This window comes from Anser cygnoides, chromosome 29 (genome assembly GCF_040182565.1).
Source record: "Anser cygnoides isolate HZ-2024a breed goose chromosome 29, Taihu_goose_T2T_genome, whole genome shotgun sequence".
NCBI classification, from domain to species: Eukaryota; Metazoa; Chordata; class Aves; order Anseriformes; family Anatidae; genus Anser; species Anser cygnoides.
In genome coordinates, this window is record NC_089901.1 from 3,024,756 (window position 1) to 3,037,038 (window position 12,283).

General features: G+C 70.8%; 2 protein-coding genes across 2 annotated transcripts; both read left to right on the forward strand.

Annotated features, from left to right (window-relative positions):
- Window positions 1–86: 86 nt before the first annotated feature.
- On the forward strand, window positions 87–8,366 carry NOVA2 (NOVA alternative splicing regulator 2). The gene is given in 9 exon segments (XM_066984798.1): window positions 87–278; window positions 2,347–2,406; window positions 2,409–2,489; window positions 5,183–5,292; window positions 5,294–5,356; window positions 6,629–7,253; window positions 7,256–7,370; window positions 7,372–7,478; window positions 7,481–8,366. Coding segments are annotated over 9 exon segments (1,341 nt in total). The 5' UTR covers window positions 87–193; the 3' UTR covers window positions 7,576–8,366.
- A 1,170-nt stretch (window positions 8,367–9,536) lies between these two features.
- Window positions 9,537–10,943, forward strand: NANOS2 (nanos C2HC-type zinc finger 2). Its single transcript, XM_048056861.2, has one exon. It carries the CDS (start codon window positions 9,611–9,613, stop codon window positions 10,607–10,609), a length of 999 nt encoding a protein of 332 aa, XP_047912818.2. The 5' UTR covers window positions 9,537–9,610; the 3' UTR covers window positions 10,610–10,943.
- Window positions 10,944–12,283: the final 1,340 nt, after the last annotated feature.

Genomic DNA, 12,283 nt, shown 5'->3' on the forward strand with positions numbered 1-12,283 from the left:
CCCGCCCCCAGCTCAGCCCGGCCACGCCCCCTGCTGCCGTCACCCGCCCGCGGAGGCCCCGCCCGCGGAGGCCCCGCCCCGTCAGGCCACGCCCCCTCGCTCTTAGCCCCGCCCCCTCGCTCTTAGCCACGCCCCCTCCCGCCCCGCCCCGCGGTTGCCGGTCCCGGTGCCGGTGCCGGTGCCGGTGCCGCCCATGGACCCCGACCCGCCCGACTCCCGCAAGCGGCCCCTCGAGACCCCCCCGGAGGCGTCCAGCACCAAGCGCTCCAACACCGGCGGTGAGCGGCACCGGGACCCCCCCCGGGACCCCCCCCGGACCCCTCCGGGACCCTCCCGGGACCACCGGGACCCCCCCGGGACCCCTCCCCGAGACCACCGGGACCCCCCCCCGGGACCCCCGGGGTCACCACCGGCCCCCCCCCGATCCCCCCGAACCCCTCCGGGACCACCGGGACCCCCCCGGGACCCCTCCCCGAGACCACCGGGACCCCCCCCAGACCCCCGGGACCCCCCCCCCGGGACCCCCGGGGTCACCACCGGCCCCCTCCCGATCCCCCCGAACCCCTCCGGGACCCCCCCGGGACTCCCCCAGACCCCCCGGTTTCCCCCGGACCCCCCCAGGACCCTCCCAGGACCCCCGGGTCCCCCCGGGACCCCCCCGGAGCCCCCGAAACCCCCCCCGGATCCTCCCTGGAACCACCCTGGACCCCCCCGGGACCCCCCCGGGACCCTCCCGGTCCCCCCCGTACCCCTCCAGATCCCTCCGGTCCCCCCCGGTCCCCCCCATTCCCCCCCAGACCCCCCCGAGACCCCCCCCCAGGACCCCGCCAACACCGGGCCCCCCCCTCCATTATCCCCCCGGTACCCCCCCCTCCCCGTTATCCCCCCCCCCTTCCCCGTTACCCCCCCGTTATCCCCCCCCCTTCCCCGTTACCCCCCCATCCCCGGTACCCCCCCATCCCCCCCTACGGTCCCGTCCCCCCCCATCACCGCCCCCCCCCCCGCCCCCCCGGTACAGGCCCCGGTGCCCCCCCCCGGTGTCCCCGGTGCCCCCCCCCCGCCCCACAAGGCCCCGGGAGGGGGATGCTGAGGGAGATTCCCATCAGCCTTTGCGCGGAGGGGGGGGGGGGGGGGCGGGGGGGGAATTTCCCACAATGCAACGGGGAGGGGGGGGGCCTGGGATGGGGGGGGGGGGGCGGGGAGAGGCCTTGGGGGACCCCCAATGGCTGGGGGGGGCTGGGGGTCCCCAAGTGCATGGGGGCGAGGGGGGTCCCCAAAACCTTGGGGTCAAGGGGGGCGCCCGGGGGTCCCCAAAAGCTTGGGGTGGGGGGTCCCCAAATATCTGAGGTCGAGGGGGGTCCCCAAGTGCATGGGGGCGAGGGGGGGTCCCCAAATCCTTGGGGCTGGGGGGGTCCCCAAATGCTTGGGGTCAAGGGGGGTTCCCAAACCCTTGGGGCTGGGGGGTCCCCAAATATCTGAGGTCAAGGGGGGTCCCCAAATGCTTGGGGCTGGGGGGTCCCCAAATATCTGGGGTCAAGGGGGGTCCCCAAATATCTGAGGTCAAGGGGGGTCCCCAAATCCTTGGGGCTGGGGGGTCCCCAAATATCTGGGGTCAAGGGGGTCCCCAAATATCTGAGGTCAAGGGGGTCCCCAAATCCTTGGGGCTGGGGGGTCCCCAAATATCTGGGGTCAAGGGGGGGGGCCCAACTGTTTGGGGTCAAGGGGGGTCCCCAAATGTTTGGGGTCAAGGGGGGTCCCCAAATCCTTGGGGCTGGGGGGTCCCCAAATATCTGAGGTCAAGGGGGGTCCCCAAGTGCATGGGGTCAAGGGGGGTCCCCAAATATCTGAGGTCAAGGGGGGTCCCCAAATATCTGAGGTCAAGGGGGGTCCCCAAATCCTTGGGGCTGGGGGGTCCCCAAATATCTGGGGTCAAGGGGGGTCCCCAAAAGTTTGGTGCCAAGGGGGTCCCCAAATCCTTGGGGCTGGGGGGTCCCCAAATATCTGGGGTCAAGGGGGGTCCCCAAAAGTTTGGTGCCAAGGGGGGTCCCCAAATCCTTGGCACTGGGGGGGGTGTCCCCAAATGTTTGGGGTCAAGGGGGGGTCCCCAAATCCTTGGGGCTGGGGGGGGTCCCCAAACGCCTGGGATTGAGGGGGGGTCCTGGAGTGTCCCCAAACGCTTGGGGCTGGGGGCGCGGCGCCCCCGGGGGGTACCTTGGGGGGAGGAGGGTGTCGGGGGGTGTCTGGGGGGGGAGTGCAGGGGGTGTTGGGGGGTGCCGGGGGGGTGTTGGGGGGTGTCGGGGGGTGTGGGGGTGCCGGGGGGGTGCAGGGGGTGACGGCCCCCCCCAGAGGAGGGCGAGTACTTCCTGAAGGTGCTGGTGCCCAGCGCGGCGGCCGGCTCGCTGCTGGGCCGGGGGGGCAGACGATCGCGCGCCTGCAGCGGGACACGGGGGCCACCATCAAGCTCTCCAAGGCCAGGGACTTCTACCCCGGTGCGGGGGGGGGGCGGTATGGGGGCTATAGGGGGCGGGGGGGGTGGGGGTTAATGGGGGGTGGGGGGAAGAGGTTATGGGGGTGGCGGGGGGGGCTGTGGGGATGGGTGGGGGTTATGGAGACTGGATGGGGGCTATAGGGGGTGGATGGGGGCTGGATGGGGATATAGGGGGCAGGGGGGCTATAGGGGCTATAGGGGGCAGGGAGGGGAGGGGGGTTAATGGGGGGTGGGGGGGAAGAGGTTATGGGGATGGGTGGGGGTTATGGGGGCTGGATGGGGGCTATAGGGGGTGGATGGGGGCTGGATGGGGGCTATAGGGGGTGGATGGGGTCATATGTGGACTGTACGGGGGCTATAGGGGCTGTATGAGGGCTATGGGGGCTGTATGGGGGCTGTATAGGGGCTACAGGGGGCGGGGGGTGGGGGAAGAGGTTATGGGGGGGGCTATAGGGAAGGTATGGGGGTTATAGAGACTGTATGGGGGCTGTATGGGGGCTGTATGGGGGTTATAGGGGCTGTATGGGGTCTCCATGGGGGCTATGGGAGCTGTATGGGGGCTGTACGGCGGTTATAGAGGTTGTATGGGGGCTGTACGGGGGCTATAGGGGCTGTATGGGGGTTATAGGGGCTGTATGGGGGCTAGAGGGCCTGGGGTTCTATGGGGGCTATGGGGACTAAGAGGCTATGGGGGTGTATGGAGGCTATAGGGGCTGTATGGAAGCTATAGGAGTATATGGGGTCCATGGGGACTGTATGGGGACTATAGGAGCTATAGAAACTAAAGAGCTCTGGGGATATACGGGGGTCTAGGGGCTGGGAGTCTATGGGGCTGTATGGAGGCCATAGGGGCTGGGGGGCTATGGGGATGTATAGGGGCTGGGGGGCTATGGGGGGTTATGGGGAGGCATGGGGGCTATAGGGGCTGAGAGGGCAGAAGGCTCTAGGTAGGTATGGGGGCTATAGGGGATGTGGGGCGGGGGCTATAGGGGCGATGTGGGGGGCTATAGGGGCTATGTGGGGGGCTATAGGGGACATGGGGAGCTATAGGGGACACATGAGGGGGCTATAGGGGACATGGGGGGGCTATAGGGGCATGGGGGATTCTGGATGGCTAACAGGGGCAGCAGCTCTGGGGGCCCATGGGACCTATGGGGTCTATAGGGGCTGGGGCTATAGAGGCCAGCGGGGACCTATGAGGTCTATAGGACCGGGAGGGGGGCGAGGGGGGATTAGCAAAGCCCCGGGGGGGGGGAATCCCCTCCCCAACTCCCCCCCCGGCTTCATTTTCGGGTCAAACTGGAGCTTAACGGGGCGGGGGGGGGGATAATCCGCTGGGGGGGGGGTCTAAGACGATTAACGGGGGGGGGGCAGCGGGGGGGGGGGGCCGGGGGGGGGCCGGGGGGGGGGCTGGACGCCCGGCAGGAAGCCGGATGGCGGCAGGGCTGGGTGCGGGAGGAAGGGGATCAATGGGCGGAAGGGCGCGGGGGGGGCATTAAGTGCCCCCCCCCCCCCACCCCGGCCTCGTGCATGGGGGGTGATGATGGGGGGTGATATGGGGGGGTAATGATGGGGGAGTCATGGTGGGGGGGTGATATGGGGGGGTGATGAGGAAGAGGGGGTGATATGGGGGGCGATGATGGGGGGCGATGCTGATGGGGTGATGTGGGGGGGGCGGGTGATGATGGGGGAGTCCTGGGGGGGGGGGGCTGATGATTTGGGGGAGTGATGGGGGGGGTGACGCTGATGGGGGTGACGCTGATGGGGGGTGACGATGGGGGGGCAATGATGATGGGGTGATGTGGGGGGGCTGATACGGGGGGTGATGATGTGGGGGGGGTGATGATGTTGGGGGGGCGATATGGGGGAGTGATGCGGGGGATGATGATGGGGGGTGATATGGGGGTAATGATGGGGTGTGTGTGGGGGGGTGACGATGGGGGTTGACAATGGGGGGGTGATGATGATGGGGGGTGATGATGATGGGGGTGATGATGGGGGGTGACGATGATGGGGTGATGGGGGGATGATGGGGGTGACAATGATGGGGGTGATATGGGGGGCTGATATGGGGGCGTGATGTGGAGGGGTGACGCTGATGGGGGGTGATGATGGGGGTGATATGGGGGTGACGATGATGGGGGGTGATGATGATGGGGGTGATATGGAGGGGTGATGATGGGGGTGATATGGGGGGACAATGGGGTGCCGGGGGGGGTGACGATGATGGGGGGTGATGATGGTGGGGGGGTGATATGGGGGTGATGGGGGGGGGTGACGCTGATGGGGGGGTGATGATGGGGGTGATATGGGGGGGGTGACGATGATGGGGGGTGACGCTGATGGGGGGTGATGATGGGGGTGATATGGGGGGGTGACGATGATGGGGGGTGACGCTGATGGGGGGTGATGATGGGGGTGATATGGGGGTGACGATGATGGGGGGTGACGATGATGGGGGGTGATGATGGGGGTGATATGGGGGGTGACGATGATGGGGGTGACGATGATGGGGGGGTGATGATGGGGGTGATATGGGGGGTGACGATGATGGGGGGTGACGATGATGGGGGTGATGATGGGGGTGATATGGGGGGGACGATGGGGTGCCGGGGGGGGGGGGGGGGTGACGATGATGGGGGGGGTGGCGGTGATGGGGGCCGGTTCCTAACGGCTCCCCCCCCCGCCCCCCAGGCACGACGGAGCGGGTGTGCCTGGTGCAGGGCACGGCGCAGGCGCTCAATGCTGTGCACAGCTTCATCGCGGGCAAGGTGCGGGACGCGCCCCCCCCCGGCCCCCCCCCCCCGCGCCGACACCCCCGGCGCGCCCCCGCCGCACGGCGCCGTCAGCCCCGAGCGCGCCAAGCAGGTGGGCGGGGCGAGGCGGGGACACGCCCCCTTCCCTCCCGGCCACGCCCCCTTCCCTCCCGGCCACGCCCCCTTCCCTCCCGGCCACGCCCCCTTTCACTCCCGGCCACGCCCCCTTCCTCCCGGCCACGCCCCCTTCCCTCCCGGCCACGCCCCCTTCCCTCCCGGACACGCCCCCCTTCCCTCCCGGCCACGCCCCCTTCCCTCCCGGCCACGCCCCCTTCCTCCCGGACACGCCCCCTTCCCTCCAGGCCACGCCCCCCCGTGTCGCTGTCCGTGGTGCTGAAGGCGCCCCCCCGACACCCGCAGCCCCCCCGCGCGATCAGCCCCCAGCCCCGCACCGCCCCCAGCCCCATGACCCCCAACCCCATAACCCCCACCCCATGACCCCCCACCCCATGACCCCCCACCCCATGACCCCCAGCCCCATGACCCCCACCCCATAACCCCCCCACCCCATGACCCCCACCCCATAACCCCCAGCCCCATGACCCCCACCCCATGACCCCCAACCCCATAACCCCCACCCCATGACCCCCCACCCCATGACCCCCAGCCCCATGACCCCCACCCCATAACCCCCCACCCCATGACCCCCACCCCATAACCCCCAGCCCATAACCCCCAGCCTATGACCCCCACCCCATAACCCCCAGCCCCGCACCGCCCCCAGCCCCATGACCCCCAACCCCATAACCCCCACCCCATAACCCCCACCCCATAACCCCCCACCCCATGACCCCCACCCCATAACCCCCAGCCCCATGAACCCCCACCCCATGACCCCCAACCCCATAACCCCCCGGCCCCATGACCCCCAACCCCATAACCCCCAGCCCCACGAACCCCCACCCCATGATGCCCATCCTTATGACCCCATCCCTATAACCCTCATCCCCCTGACCCCCATGACCCCCATCTCCCTGACCCCCACCCCCATAACCCTCAACCCCAAAGCCCCCACCTCCACCACCCCCAACCCAACAACCCCCACCCCTACGACCCCCCTAACCCCATCCCCATGACCCCCATCCCCAAGAATCCCATAACCCTCATCCCCATGACCCCCGGCCCCATAACCCCCATCCCCATGACCCCCTAACCCCAACCCCAAAGCCCCCACCTCCACCACCCCCAACCCAACAACCCCCACCCCTACGACCCCCCAACCCCATCCCCATCACCCCCGCCCCCCGCCCCCGTCCCCCCAGCCCCGCGCTAACCCCCCTTACCCCCCCCCACCCCAACCCGCCCCCCCCCCCCCGCCCCCTAGGCCAAGCTGATCGTGCCCAACAGCACGGCGGGGCTCATCATCGGCAAGGGCGGCGCGACGGTCAAGGCCATCATGGAGCAGTCGGGCGCCTGGGTGCAGCTCAGCCAGAAGCCCGAGGGCCTCAACCTGCAGGAGCGCGTGGTGACGGTGAGCGGCGAGGCCGCCCAGCTGCACGCCGCCGTGCGCGCCATCGTGCAGAGGATCCGCGAGGACCCGCAGAGCAGCAGCTGCCTCAACGTCAGCTACGCCAACGTCGCCGGCCCCGTGGCCAACTCCAACCCCACCGGCTCGCCCTACGCCAGCCCCGCCGACGCTCTGCAGCCCGCCGCCGTCCTGGCCGCGCCGGGCGCCTTGGGCGCCTTCGCCGCAGCCGCCGCTCCCGGGTTCTCCGGCAGCGACCTCTTGGCCATCGGCGCCGCCTTGAACACCTTGGCCGGCTACGGCTACGGCCCGGCGCCGCCCTTGGGCTTGGGCTCGGCCGCCTTGGCGGCGGTGGCGGCCGGGGCGACCCCGGCGGCGGCGGCGGCCGCCAACCTCTTGGCCTCGTACGCGAACGATGCGGCCGGCGGCCCCGGCGCGCCCGCCTTCGCCTTGGGCTCCTTGGCCAACGGCTACCTGGGGCCCGCCGCCCCTTGGTGGCCGCCGGCGGCTCCTTCCTGGCCCCCGAGAAGCCGGCGGAGGGGGCCAAGGAGCTGGTGGAGATCGCGGTGCCGGAGAACCTGGTGGGCGCCATCCTGGGCAAGGGGGAAGACGCTGGTGGAGTACCAGGAGCTGACGGGCGCCCGCATCCAGATCTCCAAGAAGGGCGACTTCATCCCCGGCACCCGGAGCCGCAGGGTGACCATCACGGGCCCCCCGCCGCCACCCAGGCCGCCCAGTACCTCATCAGCCAGCGCGTCACCTACGAGCAGGGCGTCCGGGCCACCAACCCGCCCAAAGTGGGCTAGGGGTGGCCGCCGCGCCCCTGGCTGGGCGGCCCCGTGGGCACGGCGGCATCTCCGAGGGGCCCGCGGGTGACCAACGGGCACGGCGCCGGCGCTCGGGGTGTCCCCGTGGGCGTGGTGGCCTCTCCAAAGGACTCGTGGGTGACTCAATGGCCATCACCGTGTCACCCGAGGTGTCCCCATGGGCACAGTGGCAACTCCAAAGGACCCAAGGGTGACCCAACGTCCATCACCGTGTCACCCGAGGTGTCTCCAAGGGCTTGGTGGCATCTCCGAAGGGCCCATGGGTGACCAACCACCATCAACCAGCCACCTGAGGTGTCCCCAAGGGCTTGGTGGCATCTCTGAGGGGACAGTGGGTGACCAACGGGCACGGTGCCACCTCTTGGGGTGTCCCCAAGGGCTTGGTGGCATCTCCAAAGGACCCATGGGTGACCAACAGCCATCAACTTGTCACCCAAGGTGTCCCCAAGGGCTTGGTGGCATCTCCGAAGGGCCCATGGGTGACCTATGGGCACGGTGCCAGCGCTTGGGGTGTCCCTGTGGGCATGGTGGCTTCTCCGAAGCACCCATGGGTGCCCACCGGCCATCACCGTGTCACTCGAGGTGTCCCCATGGGCACGGTGGCACCGCCCCACCCATGGGTGCCCCCAGAACCCCATGGGGGGGCACCCGGCCCACCCCCACCCACCTGTACATATTTATCCCATTTCCTGATTTTTCATAGGAAAACCGCAGCCGCGGGGGGGGGGCCCCCAACCTCAGCCCCCCCCCCCCAATGGGCCCCCCTCCCCCCAGGCCCCCCCCCCTTCAGCCGTAGCATTTTGGGGGGCTCGGGGGATCCCCAATGGGAAGCAATAGCGGGGGGCAGTGCTGGGGGGGACCCCAAAATGTGGGGGTCCCGGGGGGGGGGCCCAACCCCCCCATGTCGCTGCCGTAGTTCCTCGGGGGGGGGGGGGGGCGCTTTTTGGTGCCAAATTTTTCTTTTTGTGTCTTTTTTTAGCCAGATTTGGGGGGGGGCACACGAGGACCCCCCCAAAAGCACCCCCGGGGGGGGGGGGGGGGGCGGCTCTTTTTAAGTGTGCCCCCCCCCCGGGGGGGGGGGGGGGGGGGGGGGGGCCGTTTGTACAAGTGCCAAATCCTCGGGGGTACGGGCAGCTACTGGGGGGGGGGGTCCGAAATGGGAGCGGTTTGGGGGTCCCCTGGGGTCGGGCTCCCCAATTTATTGCCCCCCCTCCCCTCCGCGGGGCGCCGTGTCGGCTCTGTCGCGATATAAGGCTTTGTGTGCGTGCTCGTCGCGATAAACACTTCGCTCCCGGGAGCCCCCCCCCCCCCCATTCCCTCGCTGCCCCCCCCAGCCCCACATCTCCCCCAGCTCCACACCCCTCCATTTCCCCCCAACCCCCTCCAGCCTCACATTTACCCCAGCCCCCCCCCCCCCATTTCCCCCCAGTGCCCCCCGGCCCCACATCTCCCCCCAGTGCCCCCCAGCCCCACATCCCCTCCTCCCATTCCCCCCAGTGCCCCCCCAGCCCAACACCCCCAAAATTCCCCCCCAGCCCCACATTTCCCTTCAGTGCCCCCCCAGCCCCACACCCCCAAATCCCCCCCAGCCCCACATTTCCCCCTAACCCCTCCCAGCCCCACAACCCCCCACTCCCTCGCAGCCCCCAGCCCCACACCCCCCCAGCCCCCCCAGCCCCCCCAGCCCCCATTTCCCTCCAGCGCCCCCACCAGCCCCACACCCCCAAATCCCCTCGCAGCCCCACATTTCCCCCCAACCCCCCTCCAGCCCCACATCCCGCCCCCCTCCATCCCCCCCCCAACCCCCCATCCCCCTCCCATCCCCCCCCACCCCCCCATCCCCCCACCCCCCCCCCCCATCCGCTGCCCCCCCCCCCCCCCCCGGAGGTGCCGGGGCCGGGCAGAACCAGACGGGGACGAGACGGGGCGGAGCCGGGCCCCATAAAGGTACCGGAGGGGGGGGCATTGGGGGGGGGACACACCGGGGGCCACCCAGCCCCACGCCGCCACCGCCATGGGCACCCGGCCCCGCTTCGAGCTGTGGCACGACTACCTGGGGCTGGCCCGCCTGGTGGCACGGGTGGCCGCCTTGGGGACACCGCAGGGGACAGGGGCCACCGCCACCGGGCCGTGGGGGGCACCCACTGCGTCCCCGGTGGCCCCCGTGGTGCCACCACCCATGGCTGCGACACCGCCGACGGGCCCCAACGTGCCACCAAGGGTCCCCATGGTGCCACCAAGGGTCCCCACAGTGCCACCGAGGGTCCCCACGGTGCCACCAGCAGATCCCGGAGTGCCACCGACGGTCCCCGCAGTGCCACCGAGGGTCCCCATCGTGCCACCAGCAGCCCGTGGAGAGCCACCAACGGTCCCCGCAGTGCCACCGATGGTCCCCGCGGTGCCACCAGCGGGCCCAGCAGTGCCACCGCCTGTCCCCACGCTGCCACCGAGGACGTCACCGGAGCCACCGACTGTCCCCACGCTGCCACCAAGGACGTCACCGGAGCCACCGACCATCCCCACGGTGCCACCGAGGATGTCACCAGTGCCAACGCCTGTCCCTATGCTGCCACCAAGGACATCACCGGTGCCACCGACCAGCCCCACAGTGCCACTGAGGGTGCCACCGGAGCCACCGACCATCCCCACGCTGCAACCGAGGACATCACTGGAGCCACCAACTATCCCCACGCTGTCACCGACGATGCCACCGGTGCCACCGCCCGTCCCCACGGTGCCACCGAGGGTCCCCGCGGGGTCCCTGCGCCGGAGCGCCAGGGGCTGCAGCTTCTGCCGGCACAACGGGGAGTCGCGGCGGGTGCAGTTCTCGCACCGGCTGCGCGGCCCCGACGGCGCCGTGAGCTGCCCGGTGCTGCGCCGTTACGTCTGCCCCCTCTGCGGGGCCACCGGCGACGCCGCGCACACCCTGCGCCACTGCCCCCGCAACCCCGAGCCCGCCCCGGCCCCACGGCGCGGCCGCCGCAACGCCGCCGGCCGGCGGCTGTGGCACTGAGGCCAGGAGAGGGCGGCCCCCATGGACGGACCCACGGACGGACCCACGGACACACGGGCTGACCCATGGGTTGACCCACGGACGCATGGACTGACCCACGAACTGACCCACGGACACAAGGACTTGACCCACGGACCCACAGGCTGACCCACGGACACACAGACAGCCCCACGGACCCCCTGACAGACCCACAGATGCATGGACAGAGCCACGGACTGACCCACGGGTGTACGAACTGACCCACGGACCCACGGACAGACCCACAGACGGACTCCCAGCCCCACGGATGGTTCCACAGCCAGACCCACGGCCAGACCCACGGCCGGACCCATGGCTGGACCCACAGCCAGACCCAGAGCCAGACCCACAGCTGGACCCGTGGCCAGACCCACGGATGGAGCCTCTGAGCAGAAGCCAGCCCCACTGCCACGGGGCCAGCCCCACGGCCAGCCCCACGGCCGGACCCACAGCCAGACCCACAGCCGGACCCACGGACAGACCCACGGACAGACCCACAGACAGATTCCCAGCCCCACGGATGGTTCCATGGCCAGACCCATGGCCAGACCCACAGATGGAGACCTCAAGCGGAAGCCAGCCCCACTGCCATGGGGCCAGTCCCAGGGCCAGCCCCACAGCCGGACCCACAGCCAGACCCACGGACAGACCCACGGCCGGACCCACGGATGGAGCCTCTGAGCAGAAGCCAGCCCCACTGCCACGGGGCCAGCCCCAGGGCCAGCCCCACGGCCAGCCCCACGGCCGGCTCCACTGCCCCATGGGGGGCCGGGGAGGACCCCCCCCCCCTTTTGGGGCCCCATTTCCCCCTGGGGAGCCCCCATGTTTTTTTTTTTTTTTTGGGGGGGGGGGGTTTCAGCCAATCGGGGGCGTGATTTACGTTGGGGGGTGTGGTTTTTTTAGGGGGCGGCGTTGTGTGCGTTGACTCCGGTGTTGGGGTGGGGGCACCCATGGGTGCACCCCGTTATTTTTTTTTTTTTTGGGGGGGGGGCATTGGGGTGCTGCCCCCCCCGCCCCCCCCCGTCTGGGGAATAAAACCGGGTTCAGCTCCAGCCTCGTGCCTGCTCCGTGCCCCCCAAACCCCCTCCCCCCCCCCGTGCCCCCAAATCCCCCCCCTCCCCTCCCCCATTCATTTCCCTCCCCATTCATGCGCGGCGCGGGCATGAATGGGCCGGGGGCGTGGCCCGGCGGGAAGGGGGCGTGGCCACGGCGCCCCGCTCCTCCTGCCGCGCCGTGACCGACAGCAGCGGCGGCCAATCGGCTCCGCCGAGGGGCGGGGCGGGGCCAACGGCCGCCCGGCGGAGGGGGCGGGTGACGGGCGGCGCTGGCAGCCAATGGGGTGGGCGCGCGGGGCGCGGCGGGCCAATGGCGGCGGAGGGGGCGGGGCGGCGGCGGCGAGCGGCGGGCGGTGAGTGCGGGGCGGCGGCGGGGGGGGGATGGGGCCCAGGGACCCCCCGGGCCCCCCCCCGCATCCCGGGGGCGTCCCCGGGCCCCAGAGGCCCCCCCAGGCCCTCCCCCACCCCCAGCCCCCCCCCCCACATCCCAGAGCCCCCCCCCCCAGGTCCCCAGACCCCCCCCAAATCCCAGCCCCCCCCCCCAAGACCCCCCCATTCCCCAGACCCCCCCCCCCAAATCCCCCCCCCCCCAAATCCCCGT

Bases quoted from the DNA above. Each gene is read 5' to 3' on its own strand.
- NANOS2 (XM_048056861.2), top strand. From the start codon at position 9,611: ATGGGCACCCGGCCCCGCTTCGAGCTGTGGCACGACTACCTGGGGCTG.